At 38.6% G+C, this 12,913-nt stretch overlaps 1 protein-coding gene across 3 annotated transcripts; it reads left to right on the forward strand.

Moving 5' to 3' along the window:
• Window positions 1–3,735: 3,735 nt before the first annotated feature.
• On the forward strand, window positions 3,736–10,762 carry LOC131314953 (lactoylglutathione lyase). Of its 3 annotated transcripts, none has more exons than XM_058343955.1 (9): window positions 3,736–3,899; window positions 4,138–4,263; window positions 4,353–4,414; window positions 6,046–6,106; window positions 6,715–6,794; window positions 6,913–6,983; window positions 8,099–8,188; window positions 8,955–9,077; window positions 10,331–10,762. In XM_058343955.1, exons 2-8 carry the CDS (start codon window positions 4,171–4,173, stop codon window positions 9,053–9,055), a joined length of 558 nt encoding a protein of 185 aa, XP_058199938.1. In that variant the 5' UTR covers window positions 3,736–3,899; window positions 4,138–4,170; the 3' UTR covers window positions 9,056–9,077; window positions 10,331–10,762. The 3 variants fall into 3 exon arrangements, with proteins under 3 accessions (XP_058199938.1, XP_058199935.1, XP_058199937.1); XM_058343952.1 differs by lacking the exon at window positions 3,736–3,899 and adding an exon at window positions 3,900–4,034; XM_058343954.1 differs by lacking the exon at window positions 3,736–3,899 and adding an exon at window positions 3,900–4,034 and having other exon boundaries at window positions 10,441–10,762.
• Window positions 10,763–12,913: the final 2,151 nt, after the last annotated feature.

A 12,913-nucleotide genomic window follows, 5' to 3' on the forward strand; every position in this document is an offset into this window, starting at 1 on the left:
TCCTGTGCATGAGCACAGATGTTAACGATACTCCTTCCGTCCCAAAATATTGGACTTTTTTTGGAGATTGTGTGTCGTTTTAATTGCTTATGTCTTTCGATTTTTGCGTTTCAAATTGTTTGTCCGGTCCGCAAAATGAGGACTTAAAAATAATGCACTTATTTCAAAAAAAAATTCAAACTTTTTTCATAAATTTAGATTTTTTCTTATAAAAATTGTATTATTTTTACATCCTCATTTTGCGGACCGGAGAAATATTATGGAACGGAGGGAGTACGATTTTAAAAATTTTGTTTAATAGAATTGATCAAAATCTATTATGCAGATTATAAATTTTTTTTAACATTGATATTAAAGAATATAAGTAATAAAAAACAATATACGGAGTACCATCTAAAAAAGATCTAACATTTCGGGACGATTGGAGCACACTGTTATCCCCGTGTTGTACTAGTTTCACGCGTGAGCATTTGGAGGTTGCTGCGAAATTTCAGTCACGTTGGTAGTGGACAGTTTTTCTTTCTCTCTCTCTCTCTTTTAAACTTGGTTTGTAGTGATTGTGGTGGCCAGTCTCGAGGCCTATAATTACGTGCTAGAAATTCCTTGGTCTGTGTAGGCCCGTTATCTCTTGGCCATTATTTGTTCCACAACTGATTGACTTTGATGTTTATATTTTTCGCTTTTATCAGGTGTAATTATTTTTTTATTTGTGTGAAAAAACGCATGTAAATTCGCAGATGCTACTGAAAAATGGTAGGTGAGACCGACAACTTGGGACCAGATTAATTCCTAAAGTTTTTAAAGTGGAACCCTAGCCTTTTTCCCATTCTCCACCTCCTCGATCAATCGAGGAAATGACGACGTAAAATAAATCTCTTAGACGTACGTGTCCTTTTTTTTTTTTCAACAGAAAGAGAGAAGAATTTATTAACGAAGAAACCCGTCAAAGGACCGGACATCATCCAAAGCAAGATTAGCTAGCTAATAGGGGACAGGACCCCCCCCCAATTTTCTAGTCTAACCCCTAATAGGGAATGCTTAGCCAACGAATGGGCTACCCTACTACAAGAACGATTAACATGCACGAAAGTACAAAAGGAAAATAGAGGTAAAAGAACTAAACAATCCAAGAGAATAGAGCTACAATCCGCAAAAGATTTTCCTGCTTGAGTAAGTGCTTGAACTTGGAGAGAATCACCCTCCAGAACAATCTTTGAAAGGCCTCTATTGGCTGCAAAGACCAAAGCTTCCCGGAAGGCCATGGCCTCAACAGCTCTAGGGGAGAAAAGCCCAATAAAAGGGATGGCCACCATGCCCACAATCTGCCCCCAATGATCTCGAGCCACAATGCCGACCCCAACTGAGCCATTTGCCCTTTGAACAGCCCCATCAACATTAAGTTTTATCACATCAACAAGAGGTGGACGCCACATAGGAACGCTCCCAGAAACAACAGGGCTTTGGAGAGAATGATGATCAACCATGACAACCTTAAATTTGGAACAAAGAGTAGAAGCCTTTTCTAGAATCATAGTACCATCCTAGCCAAGGCCATCAAAATACATTTGATTTCTTGCCTTCCAAATGAACCAGCAAATAGAAACAAAAAACGCACTCATATTCACCAATGTATCAGACGCATAAGAATTATGGGGGAACGAATACCACTAATCGATAAACTGAAAGGAATTCCACATAGAATAAACCACAGAGCTAAATGGGGAATCAAGCCACACCGCTCGCGATAGCTTGCACTGGAAAAGCAAGTGCTCTAATGTTTCATAATTGGTCTTACACCTTGGGCAGTAGGGAGAAACATCAATACCTTTACGATTCAAATTAGCACATACAGCAATAGCATTATGGGAACATCTCCACAAAAATATCTTGACTTTATTAGGGATTGGTAAAGACCACAAAGATTTCTAGAAAGAGTCAGAAGGAATACCCGAAATTGACTCACCGTGTTCTCGAGACTGCCGTGGAAGGTTGCTTTGTTTTGCCAAACGATAAGCTGACTTAACTGAAAAGGACCCATTGCTGGTAGAGTGCCATAAACCCCCATCTCCGCAGCCTTGTGAACTGATTGGAATCGAGAGGATTGATTCCACATCAGATTCCAAAAAAAGCTCCTTAAGCAATGAAACATTCCAGCTATGGGAAGTGCTATCGATAAGATCCGAGACACGGTGAATGTGACTAAAGGGTGAAGCGATTGCTGGGGGAGGACTAAGCACTTGAAAAGAGAGAGACCTCGGAAGCCAAGGATCGCTCCAAATATCAATGGAAGAACCATCCCCCACATTCCATCTCCAACCCCATTTGAGAATGGCTCTGCCTGCCAAAATGCTGCGCCATGCCCAAGAAGCAGAGTTCGGGCAACAAGCTTCCCAAAAAGACTTATTAAAAAAATACTTGCCCTTAAAAAGTTGTAGAAATAAAGAAGGCGGGCCTTGTAAGAGACGTCAACCTTGTTTCGCAAGAAATGCCAAATTGAATGCATAAAGATCACGAAAGCCAAGCCCACCATCGGTTAGGTTATTTCAGCCTTTCATTCTCAATAATGAAAATCCCCAAACCATCAAATCATCAATGCTCACACGTTATTCGATTTTTCTTTCATGAGTAAATTGGGAATGTTTGTTGTTGTCAAGCCAATAAGCACATACTACTCCTATTTCATGATGTGTTTTACGTTAAGTTTAATACACCTGCTTCCCAATTAATCCATATTCCTAGCTTAATCCTAATATGGGTTTTAAAATCCAACTTATTTATGTTATTGTGCAAAAATACCCAAGACATTAATTAGCGAGATGACTTTATTCTTAACAAAAAATTGAAAACAACTTATTTTTTTCACTTATCTATCCAAACCACTGTGCTCTGCTTAGGAAGCATTCTATAAGATAAATGCAAATAACAGCACACTAAGCTGTTGTTAAGGTTGAAAAATATGAAAATTGTATAGAAGTGGATAAAAGTATATGGAAAATGTAAAAAGAGTATTGAAGTGTTTTTTTTTTCTTTTTTCCTTTCGTTTTCTTTAACTTATTGACATCTTAGTGGGCTGATAATGGAATGACCATAATATAAAATCAAAGTAACCCATAAAACAACAGGACCATATAGAACTTTTTTCCTTCCATTTTCTTTAACTTATTGACAACCTAGTGGGAATGACCATAATATAAAACCAAAGTAACCCATAAAACACAGGACCATATAGAACTTTAGTGGATGCAAGGCCTTCTTTTCATTCCTCTCTTCAAATCTCTCAACTTTTATATTTGTTACTTTTTGTGAGTTTGAAAACCTTGGAATCCTTAATTTCAAGAAATGGGGGACCCTGTTGAGCATGGGTGTTGTTCCCATCCGGGCAATTCATGCTCAACAATGGACGGCTCAGATTTTATCTCGGTCAAACATATTTCAGCCGTCCAGTCAAGGTTAAATTTGAGCTTTCCATTGCTAAGCATGGATGGCCCGGATGGGCTCAACACTCATGCCGTCCCTACCAATCAATCCAAATGCAACCCTAAAATTTTGATGCAGAATGATGAATCCCAAAGTTTTTGCTCTTTCATTTTCCCTTTCAAATAACATATGAAATCTACTTTACAAAGATTCCAATTGTCTATCTCTCAGATAATAAAACTTCAGTAGTGGGTCTCAACTACATACTCTTCAATATCACTACGAGACTAAATTCCTCCTCCATTTACGAGAAATTGGGCTTTGGATGGAAGAATGGCCCAATACAAAGTGGCTGCCCGGGCCTGGCCCATCCCAGATAAGGCCTGGAAGGATTGACCCATAAAGGTGTCGCATGGAGATATATTACACCCTGCAAATTATCTCGTCAACCAATTGCCTCGTCACTCTTCAGTCATCACACGGTGAGCGCTCTCTCTCTGCAAATCTTAATGGCTTCTGCAATCGCCAGTTCCTTATCTCGCCTCTCTCTCCTCCGACTCACCACCATTTCCACCTCACCTCTAACCCCAACTGCCTTCCTCACCATCAAACCAAAGGTCCAAAAAAAAAAAAAAAAAAACCCATTGAACCCTCTACTCCCCTGATTTCAAACTCTCCCCCCTTTTTCCTAATCTCCATTTTCTCTTTGGCTCTTTGCAGTCCTCGAATCGCTGCCGTTTCGTTTCGTCATCAATGGCTTCAGGTTCCAAGGAGTCCCCATCCAACAACCCCGGCCTACAAGCTTCCCCCGATGAAGCCACCAAAGACTATTTCATGCAACAAACTCTAAGCCCTTTCTGCTTTCAATTCATATACCCTTTAAAATTAGGTTTATTAGTTACTATTTTGTATTTTTTTTTTGTTTTGAATTTCAGATGTATCGGATTAAGGATCCAAAAGTGAGTCTGGGTTTCTACTCTCGCGTATTGGGCATGTCGTAAGTCGTTTTTATCTTGAGAAAAAGTTTGTTTGTAGGCTGGTATGGTTGTCTGATAGACTGATAGTACTTATGATTTTGACCCTATGTTGGTATTTGCGGCAATTTCTAGCTAGTAGCCTATTGGTATGCCTTTTAACTTAAATTGAAATGTCGAATAATCAAATTCCAATTGAGCTATCTGTCTATCTGATGCTTATGACAGACACTGTGAACTTGGTTTTTATTTATGTTCCAAATCCTTGTCTAATCTGGCCAGTCCAAATCCTTTGTGCTTTTACGTTGGTAAAGGCTGGTTCAGGCTGGTTTGAGAAGTAATGCAATTGGTTAATGACACGACCCTCTAATTAAAACCTTATGCATACTTGATTCCAGCAATGCTAGGGACACATCCAAATGTACATCCATTTTTACATCCCTCTCACAAGTGAGTGATGTTAGGACCCACAACACTATTTAGAGGGTCCCACCATCACTTGTGAGCAGTGTTCTAAATGGCGGCCGCCGAGGCTGCCTAGGCGCTTGGAGGTACCCTGCTGCCACGCCAATACCCCTTGGCGTTTGATTTGGCGGTGTTTGGCGGCATCATCGACGTCTTTGGAGGCCTTTGGCGGCCTAAAATGTATAGTATTAAACTAATGTAGATCAAGTTTTGGAAGGGTATGGAGGAGAAGAGTTAAAGAAAGGAGATGAACTTTTAACTTGGCATTAGGGATCTCCGATCTCGTTTATTTCTACTTATTGTCTTATTCAACTTATTTGCTAGTTGCTACTACTTAATTTCATTTGAGTTTGTACATCAAACTTTGCATTATGGTTATGTAGAACTTTGAACTTGTATTATGGATACATAGAATATAGTTTGATTGGATAATGGTTTGTTAAAAAAAAAAAAAAAAAACACCGAATTGCTTGGCGGTGCCTAGGCGGCTTGGCGCTTGGAGGTGGGTCTCCGCCCTACTAGCGCCAAGCGCCATTTAGAACATTGCTTGTGAGAGAAGATGTAAAAGTGGATGCAAACTTGGATGTGTGACTAGCATTTTTGATTTGATTCTCTCAAGTCAAGTCTATTTTTTTAACATACGGAGTATTAAATACATATAGGTTCCAGGTTATCTGCAATGAAGAACAAAGGTGCCTGCTAGATCATTTGTTATTTCCCGCAATCCGGTTGCGCATTCTTCAGGCTCTTGCTTGACTTTATTGTCAAATGCAGTATTTGTATACCTAGCCAAGCTTGACAGAAGATTTTACTTACATATGAATATGATCTACAAAGTTGTTGAATTTTATTGGAGTCTATTTGAATTTATTTGCATATGATCTACAAAGTTGCTTATTCATTAGCACGGGCTGCAATAAAATTATAATGAAATACTGGATTAATAGGGCTTAAACGAAGAGCGTCATGTTTAATATGTAAAGGACTGTGCAGGGAGTTTCTTTCACGGCCTTTGTGTTCCTTTTCTTTCCTAGTAGTTTCTAGTTGCTTGCAAAGATGAGGACAATTGGATTGAATATTTAGTCTTGGGTCCTGTTGAAACCATACACCTTGTAAATGCTTAACTGTTTTTACTTTTGATAATCTGAAGTTTAGCTTTTTATGTGAATTTCTTGTTTGCATATTGCAGGTTACTTAAGAGGTTGGATTTTCCAGAAATGAAGTTCAGCTTGTATTTTATGGGCTATGAGGTGAGATGCTATGCATTGATTCTGTAGATGTGTGTATGTGTGTGTGTGTATTCTACAACTGTCTAAGTGGTCATTCTTGTGCCTTTGGCTTCTACTGTTCTACATAATTTGGGTTCACTAATTGTATGCCTTCCTCTTATGTAATCCTCCAATATCATTGCATTTCCTCTGATAAGACTTTTACATGACTCTGATTTTGCCAATCGGGAGGGAAGGGGTCCTTACCTTGACAGCCAGAGAAATTGCACTCCCCAATTGCCCTTAGTTGCTTGGGGGAAGACATAACATTAAAGCGCAAACTTTTGGTTGTCCTTCTAATGTTTTTAACAAGCATGACATTATAAGTTTTTATTTCTCAGAAGCATGATATTTCTCACATGCATGATATTAGAAATATCATTGGAATTTATTTCTCACAAGCATGATATTATAAGTTTTTTTCTTGACAAGATGCTCTTCTATAATTGGTGCTCCTTATGGAAAGAGGAGAAAATAACTCACTGGAGGACTAACTTCATCTTTTTAACCATCCATGCATGGGCTGCTCCCCCTTTTGGTTCTGATTTACTTCTACAAAGACTTGACGTCTCTCTGTCTCTCTAATTTAGGATCCAACATCAGCTCCAAGTGATTCAGTTGATCGTACTGTTTGGACATTCAGTAAGAAGGCTACAATTGAGCTCACACAGTATATTCTGTTTTGCTCTCTCTCTCTCTCTCTCTCTCTCTCTCTCTCTCTCTCCACTTGAAAAGTTCTTCATGGTTCACCTGTTTGATGATCACTAACACTCGGATACTTCTCATAGTAATTGGGGAACTGAGAGTGATCCTGATTTCAAAGGCCACCATAATGGGAATTCAGAACCTCGTGGCTTTGGTATGTAACTCTCAGTCATTGGCTTGCATGGTACATATATATCCTATTTGATGTTCTTTCTTCTTAAAGTTCTGCTGTACAAATTCGACTCTTGTTTTGTGCATTTAGGTCACACATAAGGTTTTGGGAAAGACCATTCACGGGCACTGCTGAATTTTTTTTTTTTTGAACGGCCTGGCACTGCCGATTAATTTATTCAATGCCGTGTTGATCTGTCCAATTGCATCTTAGATCAGTTTATTTGTTTGCTTGTTCTACACATATAACAAATAACAAGGGAATTAGTTTGTCTAAAAAATATTCTGAAAACTAAACAAATCAAACCCTGTTGTGGTTTAGGGAGAACCTTTCCCCCCCCCCCCCCCCCCCCCCCCCCCCCCCCCCCCGACCAAAGGCAGACAACGAATCATGTTGTGAGTTTGCAATGAAAGTGCTATGGGCATCTTTTTAAATGATGACTGCATTCTCCTCAACTTAATTAAATAAATGTTTGCATCATGTCAAGGAAAAATAGGATGCCATGACCTAACTGACTTTGGATGCCGTGATACAGAAGGATTTGGGCTTATTAAATCTAAGTGAACAGGTAGCCCCAGACATAGCTCAATGAAAAATTGGATTCATGTAGCCGACCTCAATTGATTGGGACACAAGGCTCGGTTTGGTTTGATTTGGATCATAGTCAAGGAAAATACCAATTGCAGAAAACCAATTGTTCATGTTCCTTAACATTTCCCTTATCAGAAGAAAACCAACTGTAATGAAGTAAAAATGGAGAGGGTAGAGTTTGGCTAGACAAAATGTGAAAGTAATGGCTTTAATGCTCCTAGAAATGTGGAAAACAGTTTGGAAAATATGCTTTCAAAGTATACTCGTGCCTATAATATTGTGATCACTTTGCGAGAGGTGTACACCTATCATACCACAGTGGCACAGTTTTGGGCATGAGGATAGTCCATTCCATTCCTTGTTCTGTGTACAAGAATGACCCGCACATCACTAAATGTAGCATGGATGAGTTATTTAAAAAGATGATCTTGTTTTTTCAGTTGGTGTTGAGTTTTCAACCTATGGCTCATGAGTCGTGAGATTGACTTTACTCATTTTGCTTTCAGGACACATAGGCATTACTGTTGATGACACATACAAGGCTTGCGAAAGATTTGAACGTCTAGGGGTGGAATTTGTCAAGAAGCCTGATGATGGTAATTTTAATCTTTCCAATTTCAGGTTTTGTTTTAACGTTGATAAAATGCTTCCTGGATGGGCTTTCTGTACTTCCACCTGCATGGTTTGTATTGATATTTGATGTGGTTTTATACTCATTTGCACTTGCATATTTGTGAAATTGCGAAGTGAATCGAGATTCAGATTGACCCTTTTCCGAATCGTGAATCGTAACGATTAGGTGCAAATTTAAAAAATACACTAGAAAATGTATCTATGCACCTACATGATAAAGATACGTTGTAAAATTGAAAATTCAAGCGTAAATCAGTATTGAACTTTGTTTTCTGTTATTAATTGATGATCATATGGTCCAAGAGGACCAAGACTCTAATAGGAAAGATTCGTTATACAAATGAAAGCTTAGCCTTCATAGAATATGATCTTATATTATTGCTTTTCTATGAAATAGGATTATTGCAAAACCGCAAAAGTGGTTTCATATTAGTCGAATGCAACAATTGTGATAAACCTCGATTCACCTATAGATTCGTGTCATTTTGGCGTGAATCGTGAATCAAATTGTGAATCATACAATTCACCATCGATTTTATATAAACCTTGATTCACCTGTAGATTTGTATTGTTTTTGCGTGAATTGTGAATCAAATAGTGAATCGAATCGTGAATCGTGCAGTTCTGACAACTATACTATATCCTATAGCGCAATATTAATTTTCTGGTTTTTCCCATTGTCTGAAACCGCTATTGTTGCTTGCATAAAATGTATGATGATACTTGCAGGGAAGATGAAAGGGATAGCATTCATAAAGGATCCTGATGGCTATTGGATTGAGATTTTTGATCTTAAAACAATTGGCACTACAACTAGTGCTGCTGCTTGATATGGCGCTGAATATACATAAGGTAAACACTCTAATGTGAAGCAGTCAGTTGTAGGAAGCAATTTTCCCATAATCACTGTACTTCAAACTTCAAGTTTGAGATCTAACCCCTTCCTTGCTTTGTTGTGGTGGCCTTGTAGGATATTATTTTTTGATCAGTACTTTCTATTAATAAAGCTCAAACACATTTACAAACTCGTAGGGGCATCCCCTCGCTATACAAAGGCATTTAAGCATCACCACCAAAACAGAGCAAAAGCCAAAAGGAAAAAAAGACTCAAAATCAGAAACCACAATAACGGCCAAGTAGCCAATCACTACACAATTAGCCAGCTGGACCAAAAATTCTTTCTGAAAGACCCCCGCTGACACACAGCGCTCTATTCATTGGAGACTGCTTCACACCCCTTTTAGAGCTCAAAGAATCTCTAATACAGTTTACTGTCTTAAGAATAAGTTGGTATTGAGCTATAGCCTAGCTGTTCAAAAAAAAAAAGAAGCTATGGCCTTATGCTGGAAGACCCTTTGATTCCTTTCCATCCGTAGGCTATACACGGTAGCAGCTAACACACCCCTCAAGATCCCACTCCTGAAACTTGTACCCTTCACATTCTGAATAAACCAAGCAACCATATCAGTCAAAGTAAGAGGGGATTTGGTCATTAGAAGACCTCCTCCACACATTCCACACTGAGCAAGACAATGGAGACTGGAAGTATAGATGATGATGTGATTCTATTACAGAAGGTGCAGACGACTTCCACATTCATGCCCCAGCTCAAAAGCCTATCCCTATTGCTTAATTTATGCGTACAGTCAACTACAAAATGAAAGACCATCGAGGGACATTTCTGCTTACCAAATCACCTTAGACCACCGCTGGACAGGTAGTCTAAGTCTGATTGCTTCCCAAGCAGAGTTCACAGAAGAACCATTAAGGTGAGGGAGCCAGACAACTGAATCCACCTTCCCACAGTCTGGCTTAAAGTCTGTAGGGTTCGAGCCATGATAGGCTGGGTAACCCTATTCCTTTGCCTTGTTGTAGGATGTATTTGTGGTATATCTTGTTTGATTTGCTTTCTCCATGTTTGTTCCTTCTCTTTCAGTCTTCTTAGCACTACTTGTCTTCTTTTCTCGTGAGTGGCCATGCTATCCATTCAAACTATCGGGAAATATGTTCTGTTTTGTGCAGTCGAACTGTTGCTGTAACAAATTACCTGTAAATACTAGTTCCTTCGGCTGTGCATGATCTGAATTTTGTTTCTTGTGATGCAGGTGGGTCTCCATGCCTAATCCGATGTTTCTACCTCCTGCGAGAGGTTTTGATATTAAGCGCGTTGCTTAATTCAGTAGTCTTACTCTTTGTGTCCTACTAATTTATGTAGGTTTTTTGTCCTACAGAGAAGTAGACCAACTTTTTTTTATTTCAATCTTGGAAGAATGTATGCGTTTAAGTGAAAATTTCCAGCGTACAAGGTTCCTTCTGGGACATCCAATAAAGTTGGGAGGGAGACTATCAGCAATTCCAGAAATTTTTCCGCTTGTTAAGGGTTGGTACAGATATATTTTAGATGTCTTCCTTTTGTATTTTGTTTATTTGTGATCGCTTTTCGTATTTTCTGAAAACTGAAACAAGGAGTAAATGGATGATACTTCTTGTTTCCATATGGTTTTCATTTTGTTTGGAAATACTACTAGCTTTTGGGAGTTCGAAACTTTTCTAATTATGTCTAATTGTTTACTGAGCCAAAATGTCTACTGACACCATTTTAGAATGCAAACAGCATCTAGAGCCATTTGATTCGCGTGGACTTGTATCGAACGATATTACTCAATGCTTGGTTACTCCTTTCACTTTTTGACATAGAAAAGCAAGCAGATTTTGATTTAATCTCCAACGAGTAAAGACTTCTTCAACACCATGACTAAGTCTGTCTTCATCGTCGTAGTTTCTAGTTTATGAAATATGAATATACCAAGGATATTGACCTTTCACGTAGATTTTAACTTTTTTTCTTTTGGAAACAGAAGAAGACTTCCAAGCTTGGTGCATGATCTTGCATGCTTGTGTTATGAAACAAAAAATGTGGAATACTATTTCGAAAGGTTCAACTGTTCAACCTGATTGAGTGATACTAATTGGAGTTCTATCTCAAAATGGCTCCCTAAGCGTATGTTACGGGGTTTGAGCTAACAATTAGCCATTCCAGACTCTGTGTTCGTAATAAGTTAATCCAGTACGTGTGGAGAAAGATGAGAAAATTGAATACATCGTAGAGAAGTTCAGAAAACAGAACACATCGTAGGGTAATTGTGACGAATGTTGCTGTATCCTGCAACATTCGTAAGGAATCAAGGACAGTGAGCTGTGCCAAAATCCTTTTACACATGATTGTTGCTGTATCCTGCGTCCTACTCTCGTTCAGTTTCAATCTTTCAATCCTATCTAGTAGTTTTTAGCATTTGTGTGCTCGATTCGGGCTTTGCAAAAGATGATCGAACTAAACCTGTCTCGCAAATAAGAATCATCATCATGTCGAAATTCAGTTTGATCGGACATAAATAGTTGTATCAAAAAATCTTGCATGTGCAAGAAAACAAATACTCCGTACTATCTTCATCCATAAATAAATGTCCGGCCCACAAACCTTGGTTTTTAAAGCATGCATTCTTTTGGTTCAAAAAATTTGAAAAAATTGCCTTGGCCCCGAAGGTATTTTTTCCCAAAATTTTCCAAAATTTTTGAACGAAAAGAATTCATCTATTTAAAGGCCTAGGTTTGCGGATTAGACATTTATTTAGGGACTGAGACTAGTCTATTTTCTCTTGAACCATTCACGTCTTATTGCACAAGCATGCATGATTTGTTTGTGTAGCTATCAATTTCCGACCAAATTAATTTGTGGCATCGAAATTCTTCTTTGTCAATCACGCAAGGGCGGAATCAAGAACTGATTCTGTCCTGGGCTAATCCAAAATTTATATATGAACCAAAATACCGACCAACGTTCATCAAAACATCACAACATTTCGCCGCATTGGAATGTGGTGAATTGAGACCTCCTATATGCATTATAATTTTAACCTAAAGAGTAAGATTGTAAGAACTAATATTTTAAACTAATTTGAGTACATTAGTCAGTGCTCTGTATTAACTACGTAAATCAGTAAAAATCTAAGCACGCAAACCAGACACCAATGCTTTGCGTTTAACAAAATTAGCAAATCTAAGCACATTCTGCATTTAACAACATAAGTACAAATTTAAGCATACTTGCAACAAATGGGTGCAAACAGGATATATATATATATATATATATATATATATATATATATATACACACACACACACACACACAGTTAGGATCCAGTCAGGGATCCTTGACCTAAGCACCTTCTGTACCTCATTGTTCTCGATCGAATTTTGATTATCCGAGCCGCTCAATGTGATAAGAACGTGATTTTAACGGTACCCACGAGAAATCGGCAAAAAAATGACTAGGAAAGGCTTGATATTGAACAGTTCAATAAAAAATTGCTCAGATCAAGCACTTCTCAGTCTTTTTTTTTTTTCTGTCGATTTCTTGTGGATACTCTTAAAATCACGTTCTGATTACATTGAGCGGCTCGAATCATCGAAATTCGATCGGAAAATAGAAGGTGCGGACGATTTGGATGGTAAAATGGCGTGAACTTGAACTGAACTGACATATATACACACACGTGGTGGAAGAGTAAAGAGAGCAAACGATTCAGGTCGGCAAGCAATTGATTCGCCCCCAACCCCAGCAGCATCCACAACAGGCCCCCCCGTCTTGCCGAATTCTCTCTCTCTCTCTCTCTCTCTCTCTCTCTCTG

Source organism: Rhododendron vialii, chromosome 13a (assembly GCF_030253575.1).
Source record: "Rhododendron vialii isolate Sample 1 chromosome 13a, ASM3025357v1".
Taxonomy (NCBI): Eukaryota; Viridiplantae; Streptophyta; class Magnoliopsida; order Ericales; family Ericaceae; genus Rhododendron; species Rhododendron vialii.

Excerpts from the sequence above, each read along its gene's own strand:
- LOC131314953 (XM_058343952.1), top strand. The coding sequence starts at position 3,927 with ATGGCTTCTGCAATCGCCAGTTCCTTATCTCGCCTCTCTCTCCTCCGA. Across the intron at positions 4,264-4,352 it reads ACTATTTCATGCAACAAACT|ATGTATCGGATTAAGGATCC; the intron begins CTAAGCCCTTTC and ends TTTGAATTTCAG. Across the intron at positions 8,189-8,954 it reads TGTCAAGAAGCCTGATGATG|GGAAGATGAAAGGGATAGCA; the intron begins GTAATTTTAATC and ends TGATACTTGCAG.